The sequence below is a fragment of the Eretmochelys imbricata genome, chromosome 6, assembly GCF_965152235.1.
Source record: "Eretmochelys imbricata isolate rEreImb1 chromosome 6, rEreImb1.hap1, whole genome shotgun sequence".
Lineage (NCBI taxonomy): Eukaryota > Metazoa > Chordata > Testudines > Cheloniidae > Eretmochelys > Eretmochelys imbricata.
Genome location: NC_135577.1, coordinates 119,560,957 through 119,575,764, shown reverse-complemented (window position 1 = coordinate 119,575,764; position 14,808 = coordinate 119,560,957). Strand labels below are relative to the sequence as shown.

The 14,808-nt window shown below is 43.7% G+C and overlaps 1 protein-coding gene across 1 annotated transcript in view; it reads left to right on the top strand.

Moving 5' to 3' along the window:
* PRKCH (protein kinase C eta) overlaps positions 1 to 14,808 on the top strand; it is a 167,696-nt gene that overhangs the window by 131,358 nt on the left and 21,530 nt on the right. Inside the window, exons 11-12 of the mRNA XM_077820580.1 lie at positions 10,801 to 10,939; positions 11,877 to 12,065. Coding sequence (XP_077676706.1) covers positions 10,801 to 10,939; positions 11,877 to 12,065 — 328 coding nt within the window. The remainder of the gene's footprint in view (positions 1 to 10,800; positions 10,940 to 11,876; positions 12,066 to 14,808) is intronic.

Sequence of the window (14,808 nt, the reverse complement as noted above, 5' to 3'; positions counted from 1 at the left end):
ACACCCACTGCTGCCCATTGGTTCTGCATCTCTCAGGCCCAGTAGCATCAAGGAAGCTTTGTGATTATATACTGTGATGTGCCAGGTTTTGTCAGTGGCTGTATTTTCTATCCTACCAGCTCAAATTTAATTGGGAGCTGAATCAGGCCTCATTCGGCTCAGTAAAAATGAAGCCATATTAAAAAGTTATCTTCCCTAGGAAGCTCTTCTGAGCAATTAGACTGTCTAAACGGGGCTGAGATGGTGAAGCAGGGTTTTAAAATGAATGCAGAGAGGTCTCTGAAGCAGGAAAAGTCTGATCAGTGTTTGCATCCCTTCATGTATTATTCCTGCAGTCAGCCGCTTGGGCATTGCGTCTTTGTAAACACCATCCTGGGAAGCCAAGCCTTCTGGGTCTTACAGGTGCTGTTGTGTAGTTATATTGCAGGTGTATACAGATACAAGATACAAGGCAGCAGTATCAAGTGATGTGAGGGCAAAACTGAGAGCCAGGAGCTCCTGTGTTCTAGTCCAAGATCTGTTGAAAAGTGAATAGCATTGACATGGCCTGGACAGACAGCTTGCAAAAACTTATCTGTGTGCTCAAAGTGCTAGTTGTCTTTAAGATTACGTGGAATAATAATATTTCTAGATGTGAAGATACTGTTTCATATAGCTCAACAGACACAGCAGGAACTAATTCTAAAGCTAAATGAGATTTATCCCATTGGGTACATAAAACAACATAAATCTGATGGTCCCTGGACTATGCAAAGGTGCACAAGTAGGGGAATGGAAGGCAAGGAGCCTTTTCTCTCTTTGTGTCTCTCTCACACTCACACACGCCTCTCTTTCCCAACACAAACCCATACATTCCTGAGGGCATAAGATACATCAAAGAGGGGGTGGAGAAAAGATGGGGCCATTCCGTGGCTCTCTTCTCCCCCTATCACCTGCTTCTTTCCCAGCGCTGGCCTGTGAAGCTGACAGGCTGTGCTATGGGGGAGCGGGCTGTACAATCCCATGGAATGGAGCAGTGTGAACACTCCCCGTGCCCACAGGAGGAGCTGCACAGGGACTGTTTCCTGAGGGACAGTCCTTCCCAAAGGGCCTTCTCTCCCTCCCCACAACTCTACCCAGACTCTGTCAAGAGCAAGTAGCTACCTGCCAGCATCTGGCTCTATATGAGTGCTGGTGTACGTTTTTAATGGAGTTAAACTCACTTATACAAGGTCTGGATTTGACTCTCTGACTTCACTGTATATTAAATTACCATTTGCTATGCTAGTATTCAGGAGAAATGTGGAGGTCTAGGTTGGAGCCTTTACAGTAATGTTCCTCATTCCTTTATCCTAAGGTCTGGCAAGCATTTCAGAATGGCTGTCTGCTATCACTACAACAAACAGGGCATTTCATTGACAATCTTTACATTAAGTTTAATGTGCACATCATTACATTTAACTCCTCCTTTTTTTAAGTTGTGTTTATTTTTCAGGAGCCATGACACCCCATGAAGGCTCGTCCTTCACTTCATTCTGGTTTTATCGTATTTAAAGTTGCAAACCATTCCATGTTCCATAGTTATGTTGGACCAGCCATCACATTCAGTGCACTAGTGATCTGAAACCGAATTTGCTCGTACACTACAGGGGCTTTTAACAGCCACTTGGAAACTAGATAGAGAATTTCACACACTCAACAAACAGAACATTTATCTAGAAAACTGGGGGTTAGTGAGCTAACGTTTCGCTAACTGAAAGCTTTATTTTGATGCTTCATTTTCAAAGATCAGGAGGACTGTGCACATACCTACAACATCCATTGTTTCGTATTTTAAATAAGGGAAAGTAGCAGAGGAGGCTGAAGTTAAATCTTGACAAAGTTTTGGGATCATGTTCTGGAAGGACAGAGCTATAACAATTCCAACCTTCTAAACTTGGGCCAGGCAAGAATACTGTGGCCATAAATGGCAGTATGGGTACTGGATTTCTTTAGCTAATCAGCCTAATGTGTCACCTTCAGTATTCCGTTTGTCTCTGTGCCAAAAAGAAAGTGTTCCTTCTCTGAGCTCTGTGTATACCATATGTACTGTTTCTCATGACAGAATTGTTCTGGCTCTACTGATTTTCTCTTTAAAGTTCCACAACAGTAGATTTATAGCAAGCATCCAAAGCTGAAAGATAGTGATAATTCTGTCTTTTATTTTGCAGACCTGAAACTTGCAAGCTGTTTTTCTTATGTTAAAAACAGTTGCATCTATTTCTCATCTCCATTTTGTGGCTTCCTTTTTCACAAATCAATACCCTGGTTTTCCATTTGTGATTTCAATCTCTCTCTAAACCTACTGATGTGGTAACATTGACAAAAATTGCTGGCACAGAACAACAGTCATGAGTAAAAGAAGAAAACGCCCCTGTCATAAATATAAAAGGAAGGGTACCCACCCTTCTGTATACAGTGCTATAAAATCCCTCCTGGCCAGAGGCAAAACCCTTTCACCTGTAAAGGGTTAAGAAGCTAAGATAACCTCGCTGGCACCTAACCAAAAGAACAGCAGCTCAGACTGGTTTTTCTATCTGCGTTCCAGCGTAACAGGTGCAGAAGTCTTCCTTAGACACCATTTGCTACTGTTTGCTGATGCTTACTCAGCTTTACTGGTGCTCTGGAAATTTGCAAAGCATTCTCATGATGCAGTGTGATAGGTAATTCCTGGTTATAAAAATATTCATGACCACGTGCATGCCTTATTATTGGAAAAAATCTGGAAGAGGTGAGATTTTTCCTCTCAAAAAAATGATTATTCAATAATGATTTCTCCATGATTTCAAGTTATGGGTTTGCAAATACCATTAATGAAATACCATCAGGTAAAGGATCACTTGAGGCCTGATCCAAAGCCCAGGGGAGTTTTTCCATTTACCTCAGTGGCCTTTGGCTCAAGCCCTTTGATGTGTCACAGGGTGAGACAAGATGAGGTCTCTGTACAAATATTAGGCCAGATTCTGCTCCTCCTATTCAAGTGGAGTGCAAGTAGCCCCTGTGACCACTCTCAGAGTAAAGTACTGCTCAGCAGGGCTGGCCTTACCATGAGGCGGCCGCTTCAGGTGCCAGACTGTGGCGGGGGCGCCACTCGGACCCAGCGTGTAGAAAATTGTGTCTGCTGCTGGTGCATATGTATTCTCTCTGCTCTAGATGCACAGAGATGGTGGAGTGCTGTGCTGGAGGAAGGAGGGCACAAGAGACATAACAGGCAGGCAGAAGAAAAGGTGAGCAGGAATAACAGAAAGCAGCAGGAGCTGCAGGGAGAGAGAGGAGGAGGAGCCGCCTCTTATGTTCCTCTGTAGCACCCCCAGGGGCCTGGACTGATTAACCCCAGCTTCTCAGGGAGCTTCCTGTTTCCTGCTGCTTCCTGAACTCACTTGAGGAGAACAGGCAGTCAACTGAAGTAGTAGGAGCCAGTTAGGCCCTTAAGACACTGATATCTTCCCTCACTCAGGCCCTGCTATGAGCCTGCTCATTTGTCCCCTTCAACTGAGTGTTGAGAGGCACTATAGCTGGCACAGAACAACAATCATGAGTGAAAGAAGAAAACGCCCCTGTCATAAATATAAAGGGAAGGGTACCCACCCTTCTGTGTACAGGGCTATAAAATCCCTCCTGGCCAGAGGCAAAACCCTTTCACCTGTAAAGGGTTAAGAAGCTAAGATAACGTCGCTGGCACCTTACCAAAATGACCAATGAGGAGACAAGATACTTTCAAAGTTGGAGCGGGGGGAACAAAGGGTCTGTCTGTTTGTGTGATGCTTTTGCCGGGAACAGATCAGGAATGCAGCTCAGAACTCTCTAAAAAGTTAGTAAGTAATCTAGCTAGAAATGCGTTAGATTTCCTTTTGTTTAATGGCTCGTAAAAATAGCTGTGCTGAATGAAATGTATATTCCTGTTTTTGTGTCTTTTTGTAACTTAAGGTTTTGCCTAGAGGGATTCTCTATGTTTTGAACCTGATTACCCTGTAAGGTATTTACCATCCTGATTTTTACAGAGCTGATTCTTTTACCTTTTCTTTAATTAAAATTCTTCTTTTAAGAACCTGATTGATTTTTCATTGTTCTTAAGATCCAAGGGTTTGGGTCTGTGTTCACCTGTACAAATTGGTGAGGATTTTTATCAAGCCTTCCCCAGGAAAGGGGGTGTAGGGCTTGGGGGGATATTTTTGGGGAAGATGTCTCCAAGTGGGTTCTTTCCCTGTTCTTCATTTAACACGCTTGGTGGTGGCAGCATAGGGTTCAAGGACAAGGCAAAGTTTCTACCTTGAGGAAATTTTTAACCTAAGCTGGTAAGAATAAGTTTAGGGGGTCTTTCATGCAGGTCCCCACATCTGTACCCTAGAGTTCAGAGTGGGGAAGGAACCTTGACAGCCTCTCTGGAGCAGCATTCAGAAAAAGAAAGAAAGCAAAGGAAGCTTTTCTATCTAAGCAGGAAGGAGCTCTCCTGAGATACATAGACACAAATATTCACAGTGAGCCTTCCTGCCCCAGTGAGGATGTGAGTGGTGAGGAGATGCCTGATCTTCCAGTTAGAGTGCAGGTGACCTGGCAGCTACTGCAGCATCCATATCTCTATCTCAAATGGATGTAACCATGCACATTCCTGAAGAAAAAGGGTAGATCAGAGAAGAGTGTGGTGGAGGTGCAAGAAACAGCTCTTGCTGAGTTTACTTCCTTAAGTCTAGATGATCCAGGACTGTGGACCCACTTGAGCAGTAGCCTGAGGGACTTCCTTGTACTGCATGGGCCACAGCAAGTGAAAAACTTCATGTTCCCCAAAGACAATAAAAATAGAAGTTTCCATCCAACACATTACTGGTGTGAAATCCCCAATGGTGACAAAGTGGAGAGGCTATGGCTTATGTACTCAAAAACCCAAAATGCTGCATGCTATTTTTGTTGCAAACTCTTCCAGTCTAATGTTCCAGCCACATTGGGTTCTACAGGAACAAAGGACTGGAAAAATCTGGCTAGAAATCTGGCATGTCATGAGAAGGCAGCAAATCTCCAGAGAGCATTCCATAGGTGGAAAGAGCTTGAGATGAGACTAAGGTTAAAGGCCACCATAGATGATCAGCATCAAGAGAAGATTGCATCAGAGTCTCTTTACTGGCAAAATGTTCTGAAAAGGCTCACTGCCATTGTGAGAATGTTTGCTACCCAAAACCTAGCACTGCTTGATCAGCAGTGTGTGCCAAACAATGGAAACTTCCTTAAAATTGTGGAGCTGATGGCTGAGTTTGATGCTGTACTCCAGGAGCATCTAAGAAGAGTCACCACCCAAGAAATGTACACACACCACTACCTTGGAAAAACAATTCAAAATGAGATCACACAGTTACTGGCAAGAAAAGTCAAACAGAAGATTGTGGCAGATCTGAAGTCTGCAAGATATTACTCTGTTATTCTGGACTGCACACCTGACATCAGCCATATGGAACAAATGACTTTAATGGTGCGTTTTGTAACAACAACAGAACCTAGTGAAAATGTCCCTGCAATGGTGACAGTCAGAGAGCATCTTCTAGAATGTATTGACATTTATGATACCACAGGAGCTGCTATGACAAATGTGCTTCTTAAAAAGCTGGAAGATACGGGAATTGCAATACCTGACATGAGAGGTCAGGACTACGATAATGGTGCCAACATGAGAGGAAAGAACAGAGGAGTACAGACACGGATCCGAGAGTTAAACCCTCGAGCTTTTTTTGTCCCATGCAGTTCTCATTCATTGAACTTGGTGATTAGTGATGCAGCATCAGTTTCTAGTGAGGCTACTGAATTTTTTAATGTAATTCAAAGCATCTATGTATTCTTCTCCACAACATCTGGGAACATCCTCTCTGACACTGAAACCACCGAGTGCCACACGATGGGAAAGTCAAGTGGAGGCGATAAAGCTCATCAAACACCAAATTGGGAAGATAGATGATGCCATAGTTGCCATTATGGAGGATAATGCTATGACAGGAACTGTTCGTGGGAGAACAGTGGCAGAGGGAAATGGAATCACCAGAAATTTACATAACTTCAAATTTCTGTGTGGCTTAGTGTTGAGACATGACATGCTGTTTGAAATAAGTGTTGTAAGCAAGAGACTCCAAGGTGTTGACCTTGATATATCTGGAGCAATGGAACAACTGGACAAAGCAAAGTCATACCTTCAGTCTTACGGGTCAGATGAGGGATTTCAAAACGTTCTGAAGAGTGCTCAGAATTTAGCAGAGGAACTTCACACTGAAGCTATTTTCCCACCCATTCAAGAATACAAGAGTCACCGAAGAAGACGACATTTTGTTTACGAGGCATAGCATAATCCCATAAGAGACCCCAAACAACAATTCAAAGTTGAATTTTTAACCAGGTGCTAGATTGTGCAATACAGACAATTGAAGAACATTTCATGCAGCTCAAGGAACACAGCAGTATATTTGGGATGTTGTATGATATTCCAAAACTCCTCACTATACCTGAAGAAAACCTACACGAGCAATACAGGGCACTAGAGACAGTGATGACACATGATGACATGCGAGATATTGATGCGAGTGATTTAGGTGATGAACTGAAAGCCCTTTTAAGATACATTTCAGCAGGATCAACTCCAAAGGCTATTCTGAACACTATGTGCACCATGGCAAAATTCCCAATAGTGCAGAGGAAGCCAAAATGTGCAAATATTGCAGAGGGAACCAGGCAAGTTGTATATTTTTTCTGGAAAAATTTTGATCTTTAAACTGTGTGACAAAGCTCTGTCCTTGCCTTCGTGGGTCCTGCATTTCCTGGCGGATTTCGCTAGCCTCAGAGGCTCACTGTGACCCTCCATGTAACCCTTCTCTCTCTAGAGACAAGGGTCACAGTCTACTGAGCCATTTTCATCATAAGCCAGCAAGGGAGGTGAGGAGAAGTTATCCTTCCTTGCACGGTCTCTGTTGTCTTCCAGTCTCAGTGATTAATCAGGGGGCAAAGGGGGGAGGGCCCAGGCCCACCCTCTACTCCGGACTCCGGCCCAGGGACCCTAATAGTATCAGCTATGGTAGCTGACCTTTTAGAAACATGACATGTACAATTCCCTGGGCTACTTCCCCCACAGCAGCCCGCACTTCCTCAAGTTCCACTTCACCCTTACCTCAGGGCCTCCTTCCTTGTGCCTGATATGGTGTGTACTATCAGTCTCTCCAACAGCACAACTTCCTCCCACAGCTCCTGACATGCACACCCACCTGACTGACTGGGAGGCTTTTAACTAGTTTCAGCCAGCCCCTGATTGGCTTCAAGTGTCCCAATCAACCTAGCATTCTCCCTGCCTTCTGGAAAGTTCTTAATTGGCTGCAGGTGTCTTAATTGACCTGGAGTAGCTGCCATTTCACTTATCCTGGTACCAGGGATTTGTTTAGCCTGGAGCTAATATATTTATCTCCCACTACTTTTCTATAGACATCTGGCCTTGCCCCGTCACAACTGCCAACATAGCAAATGCACGTGTTCTGATGCAAGAGGCTAGAACAGCTCGCTTTTTGTCACTTCTTCCATGCCTAAAATAACAGGATGCGTTAAACTGACACACTGTAACTACATGTAGAGACAAGTGTTTCATTCCTTCGTATGCATAAAGTCCTTATTCCAGTAGGAGTTTGTCTGCAAAATGATTGCATCAGTACTTCATGACCTCAGAATAACAGCATAACAACTGCATAATGACCTTCGAAAATATCCCTCCCTTTATTGCTGCATGACACTACTAAAAATGTTGACTGGAAAATGCAAGCATTAAGGGAATCTGAGGTAAATCTGACTTTGTGAGTGGGCTACTTTCCAATTTCATCAGCTTCTTGGAGTTCTTGCTGCTGAACTGAAGAGCGCCTTGTAAATCTTTAGAATCCTGGTTTTTTTAATTTGACCTCACTGGTTCATTTGGCATAAAGAACAGTAGGACCAGTGAATGCAAAGCAGCAAGTATACAGATTAATACCATTGACATCACTTGAGAAAACCACTGACTGCGGATAGGGTTAGTGAAGAGTGAAATAAACCCTTTTGGGCATATCCTATATTAGGAGCCAAACTTGGAGCATCTTGCGACCAAGCAACACTCAATTAATACCCCATTCTGGGCCACATGAAATAATAAAATGTGAGCTTTAGATTTCACATCTCTTAAAAAGATGCCAGTATGTGCAAATGTCCACCGTGTTGCAGTGTGGGACAGACGTTATTAACAGGATTGATATGGAAGCCTGAGAAGCCCCCAGGCTGGAGCTTTGCTTTGATGTGGTTAAAACTGTACTTGCATCCAGAACGTGAGTGGGCAGCAGCTGGTTTAAATTTAATGGGAATTACACAAACAGAGATTCCTTTAGGGGGCACAATGAGCTTGCACCTGCAAATGCTCCTTTCATACTGGTGCGCTAATGATCATATTGTATTGCCCAGTTAACAGGGAGCCCAGGGCTGCTGTAGCTCATTGGATGGGAGGCAGTGGAGATTCTAGACATGGCTTCCAGGCAAAACAGGCCCCGGTGTTGCAGCTCCACTATGAAGCCTGAAGCTTGCTTAAACCTCACAGCCTCTGAGAGGGACTAAAGCCTTCAAGGACTGTGGTTGTACCTGGTTTCTCCCTCCCTCTCTCATGTATCTATCTTGTCTGAACCTAAGTAAAGAGTTTCCATTCAAACTGTTTCCAAGAAACGTAGTAAATAGTGAATCTCCAACCACTTGGATTTTATTTGGGGTATCTCCAAGGCATTCACCTATTCATCAAAATGCCTTGCCCACCTGCATATTTGTAGTGGCCCCAAAGCCAGTCTTGCCTAGAACCAACAAGGATTTTACTGGATATAAAGAATAATCTGCTGTTTTAACCACTTTCCTGCAAATTTCTGGAAAACAGGGCTTGCCTTTATGCTTGGAGAGGTTTCCTGATGTACCAGTAGCGCATAGCAGAATTCCAGGAACTCTAACTGTAAACCACTCTTTAAACCACACTGCAAGGTTGTCATGACCCAACACACGTAATATGTTTCTGTGTCCTCCTAGTCCCTTCCAGGGTTGGTTTTGGCCCATAAGGCTTTATGACCATTTTTCATTTTAAAAAGAAAAACTCTGCTACTTGCTTGCATCCCATCCAGAGCAAACGCTGTAGTGTAACTCAGGAGATCAGGGTTCATTCCTGGCTCTGGTGACCTTGGGCAAGTGACTTAATCTTTCTGCACCACAGTTCCCCAACAGCCAAATAGGGATAATTATTTTTCTTTTCTCCCACTCTCTTGTCTATTTGTAAGCTCTTTGGGGCAGGACCTGACTCTTACTAACACAGTTGCCTAGAACAGTGAGGCCAGTTGCTCCACTGTAATAGAAATAATAATAAACTCCGTGGTGTCTCAACGCTAGTTTAAGAGATGTTTCCTGTGGTGGTTCTGGTTATAGGACTTCTGAGACAGAGTGGGATAACTGGCCTTCTCATTTTCAGGGCACTGTAGTAGAGAAGAATGGTGGCCCAATGGTTAGAATGCTAGCCGGGGACCTGGGTTCTAGTCCCTTCTTTGACATAGGCTTCCTGTGCCTTAGTCTCTGTGTGCCTGGGTAAAATGGGGTAATAGCCCTGCTGTAACTCCTTGGTGTGCTGTGAGGTGCCCAGATGCCATGGCAATGGGGGGCCATATGAGTACCTACATTAGATACCCAGAATGTCTGTCCAGCTCAGAGCTAGTGTGTCTGCTCTGGGACCCGACCAGAACGTTTGGGTTGTACCACACCAGGAAGGCACTGACGTATCTGACAGAATGCTTGGCAAGCAGAATATGTTCGAGAGGCCAAGTCACATATCTTTTCCTCAAGACCCAGGAAGAGGAAACAGAGCCCATTCCTATCATGTACACAGGCGTCCTGCTGTTGATGTTAACGTCACTGGGGCAGCTCTGTGACAGTGGTTGCTTCCCCCCATCTGCGAGTGTGCGCAGGATAAGCCTGACAGCTGAAGGGGCCAGATGCCAAGAGCTGGAGTATATTTTCAGGAAAGCATTGCCTGGGTCTGCAGATGGCTCCAGTGTTCTCTGGATGCTCTGACCATGCTCCTGACTGCACTTATGACTGTGGAATATTCCCTGGGGCCATCTCAAGGTCAAGCTGCTGACAAGCTTTCTACACTGCTTGATCCTCTAGATTCTCTGTTTCTTGGACTTAGCTTAAACTACGGTCTTCCATCCCGATAGGTGGTGAACTGGAAAGTGCATATTTCCTATGTTCCTATTCTATTGGGTGCAGCCACTGGACATTTTGACAATAATGTGGGGATGAGATAAGAAATCATAAATAATAACAGGATTCTTGGCTGCAAGTCCTCCTCTTGGATACAACCTCACTGTGCAACCTCACTGAAATCAGGGCAACTAAAAACATTTAGGCCTTTGTGTATGTAGAACTATCACTCTGCTCGAACGCATCTCAAAACTGAATTAGCAGGGTGTTCTGCAGGCCAGACTTGTGGTGCTTTAGGAAAGCCACGTGGGGAAGTTCATACAAAACCTGACCACATTAAATCTGGCTCAGCCCAACATTATTCGTTCCTCCCTTCCGCAAGTGCCAAATTCATGCACACCGTTTGTTTTTTCAAAAGATGATGGTGCAGTTGGCCGCTGGGTCCAGCGATACATGTTTGTCTAGGTTTTATTTTAAGCTCTGGAGAGTAGGGACTGTGTCTTCATTTGGATTTGTATAGCTCCCACTATGCAGCAATTGAAATAATAAGAGTAATAATTGTTGTTGTTATTGCAGGGATCTGAAGCTGGATAACGTGTTGCTGGATCACGAAGGCCACTGCAAGTTGGCAGATTTTGGCATGTGCAAAGAGGGGATTCGCAATGGAATTACTACAGCAACGTTTTGTGGCACGCCGGACTACATTGCTCCAGAGGTACAGGAAACCCTTCTTCACTGGAAAGTCCATTGAGCTGTTAGCAGGTCTGGTTTAAACGCAACGAATGAGATCTCCACTTAATTTGGCTGCATCTTATGGGGCTGACAGGTGGAAAGTTTCGTCTCAGAAACGCACTGAGATTTACAGCCCCATGGGCTAGTGAAGACTAAACAAATCTTCAGATTGTTATGGGCTGATACAGGGGCATCAGCTCCCTTGGGGGCAAAGAAAATACATCTTGAAAAACATAGATGCCAGACTGTAGCTGCCAAAATGCTGGTTACAGCAAATGGCACAGGTACCATCCCAGTGTGGTTGAAAGCAGGCTGCTGTCTCCCTCATTCCCCAATTCCCTTCTCTGCCTCTGTCTGTTCCCCCCCCCCCATCATTCATCTGTCTAATTTTAAAATGAATAAACACAGCTTTAAGAAGCTCTGTGGTCATGCTTCCTCTGCCCCACTCCTCACACTCATGCCTTCTTTTGCTCTCACACCCTGTCCCTCCTTGAGCTGGAAATGTGTTTTTGGAGCCATGTAAGCCTTTCCTTCTGGGAGGCAAAGGGGAGTGAAGAGGCTCAAGCCACAGACCCAGCTGATCCATTTCTCTAGAACAATTTGATTGAAAAACTTTTCAGCTCCTGCTCAGCACTTTATTTTAAAGAGTCTGTTCCGAAGCACGTCTGGTAAGTGAGTACAGCTGGCAGACCCCTTGTTTATTGGAGATGTAAATCAACGGGTTGCCAGCTGGACATGTACATCACAGAGGGGCTCTGAGAAAGGAGGAATGGCAAGCACAGAAGAGAATACTATTAGTTAATATGCGGTGATGTGTTTTGTTCACATTAATATTCCATAATCCGTTTTCTCCCCCACTTAGAAAAACAATGGTTAAGCCCAGTGAGTAATATTTATCCCCTTCCTCATCCCTATTGTAGATTCTGCAGGAGATGCTCTATGGTCCTGATGTAGACTGGTGGGCTATGGGGGTGCTGCTGTACGAGATGCTATGTGGCCATGCCCCTTTTGAAGCAGAGAATGAAGATGACCTCTTTGAAGCCATTCTGAATGATGAAGTTGTTTACCCAACCTGGCTTCAGCAGGATGCAGTAGGGATCCTGAAAGCTGTAAGTTCCTTTGCTTTTGTGTCCTGTGTCCTTTATGCCAGCTCACACTAGCCTGATGTGTTCTTTAAACTAATAGTTGATATCATTGATGCAAATAGAGTTGGGTGAATAATTGATGTTTCAGTTCCCTGGCAGTTCCCAAAAATGGAAAAAAATAATTAATATTTTGGCTCAGATTTAACTGAATTTGAAGATTCTGGAAAAAAATGTAGGGGAATCAGGTCAAACAAACATTTCATTCGACACAAAACATTTTATTTCTGGGAGTTTATAAGAGGCTAGATTTACAGAGTGGGCAGGGGATTGGAGAAGAAGTTAGTGTCTTCCTTATAAGCGGGCTTGGAAGGGTTAGATTTTTGTCGGTAAACATTGATTTCACCATACGCCCACAAACTGATGTAAAAATATTTCCATCTGTAATTAAAATTTCCAATAGGCAAAGCAAGAAATATGCTGCTTGAGAACTCATTAGAGTTTTGATTTGAAGAGATTTCTTTTTGTATGTTGTGACATGTGAAGTTGTGTTTGAACAGTCATAAAGCTTTCTTGTTGAATCTCAGTGTCTGCTGACATTAAAGAAGTATTGTGTGACACACCCCATAAAAAATTTCCCACAACTGTGAAAGTTAAATTGATAAAAATTAAAAACAAGCTTAAAACCCATAATTTTTGCACAAATGTGAAAAATTTAAATCAATAAAAAAAATCTTTAAAAGGCTTAAAAATAACCATTGATATTATCCATCAAAGTTATAAAAATTGAATTCTGCTAAGCCTATGTATAAGTTTTATCCCAGTATATGGGAGACCTGCGTTCAGGACTCCCCTCTGTCTGACGTATAATTCAATAATAATTGGAGCAGGGATTTGAGCTTGGGTTTCTCACACTGCAGGACAGTGTCCTACCCGCTTGGCTATAAGGTCACTCCCTCTCTCTGGCCCAATGACTGTATAATTATGTATGCAAAGTGTAACAGCCTTCATAGGAGTGAGTGAGAAAGGCCTACACCAGGCTATGCTATAGGACAGGGGATACTGCACTCTCCTGAAGTGCGGGAAACCCGAGTTAAAAAGCATTCAAAAAAGTTAAAACGAGGGGGGCAGACACACTGGAAAGCAAGTGGATGAGTGGAGTAGCAAGGATCCTTTCATTACCTTGGGGTGAAGGGTAAGAACTGCAGTGCTAACATGTGTTCACCTGCTGCTTATATCCCCTAACTGATTCAACAATCAGGCTGGCAAGCAGCATGCATGCTCCTTCTTAGACTACATGATTGTAGCACATGCTCGTCTTCCATAGCAGAAGCGATACTGTGCTCAGCATGTACCATCAGATACCATGTTACTGCTGTGTGAGCGAAGCAGGAAATATCTGCAGTATCTCAGATAGTCCTATATACTAACTGTAGGTAATGTTGACTTTCCCAAGGGGATCACTAGAAAATTCTCATTTTTTAATGTTTACAATGGAAAATCCCTCACCTGCCTGGAGACCCGCTTTGGAGAGGTCTCAACAAACAGTGTGAGGAAGAATGATTTGTGATTAAAGCTCTGGCATGGGACTCAGGAAATCTGGTTTCAGTTCCCACCTCTGCCACATACTGCTGTGTGACCATGGACAACTCAGTCTCTGTGCACCTCAGGTCTCCACCTGTAAAATGGGAATAACCACCCTTCCTTTGTTCATTGAGATTGTAAAATCTTGGTGGCATGGACTGTCTTTTACTTTATGTGCATACAGCACCTACCACATTGGAGCTGCTTGGCACTGCTGTAAGGAGTGGAAGGGTAGTCCAGGGGTTAAGGCACTCCCCTAGGATTTAGAAGATCTAAATTCAAGTCCTTGCTCCACCACAATCTTCTTGTGTAACCTGGGCCCAGGCATTAAGCCTATCAGTGCCTCAGTTACTTCCTTACCTTGCAGCAGCATTGTGAAGGTAGGTACATTAAAGACTTTGACATGCTCAGTCAGATACTCTGTTAATGCGGGGAACACCATATAAATACCTAACATAAGTAATTAATGATTTGAGAAACACCGGCATAAATAAATGCAGCACCATAGCAACAACTCTATAAAGGGCAGTAATCTAGTAACGAAACTCTGGAAATTGATGTGGAAGGCTTCTGTGGGATATAAAGCAGATAATACGGTTTGCAACATTGTCAGCACATCCATAATATTCCTAAAAGCACACTAAAAACAAAATCCATCTCCTAAGGAAGGATTGTGCTATGAAATCCATAGGCTCCGGCCAGAGATGATCACTTTTCTCATTGAAGGCTCTCTTGGGCTTGGAAATCTCTCAAAACAATTTAAAAGGAAAAAAAAAGATGGTGGTCCAAAGCAGTGGAAATTCAAGAGCAGTATTTGAAGTGCTAGATCAGTGCTCTTAAATGCTTCGGACAATTTATGTCCTGGAAAGGATACCTTCTTAGGTGTGTGAGCGCCAGCTAATCAAAAATCAGTTCTAAACCAGATTAAAGTTGTACTTTCATACATTACCAGGAATCTTACGTAAGCCTGAGACAGAGTGCAAAGTGTGATACAGTAGACGCTAATCACACAAGAAAGTACGAAGTGTAATATGACCTATTTCGTGTCAGAACAAGGTGAAGGGGGATTAAACTGATGACATTTTTATTTCACTAATTACAACAGGCACCTCGGCACACCAGCTGGTGCAAGTTAGATTCACCCCCAAGCTGTTCTGCCCCATGCTGGCGCCAGGGCAGGGGCAAA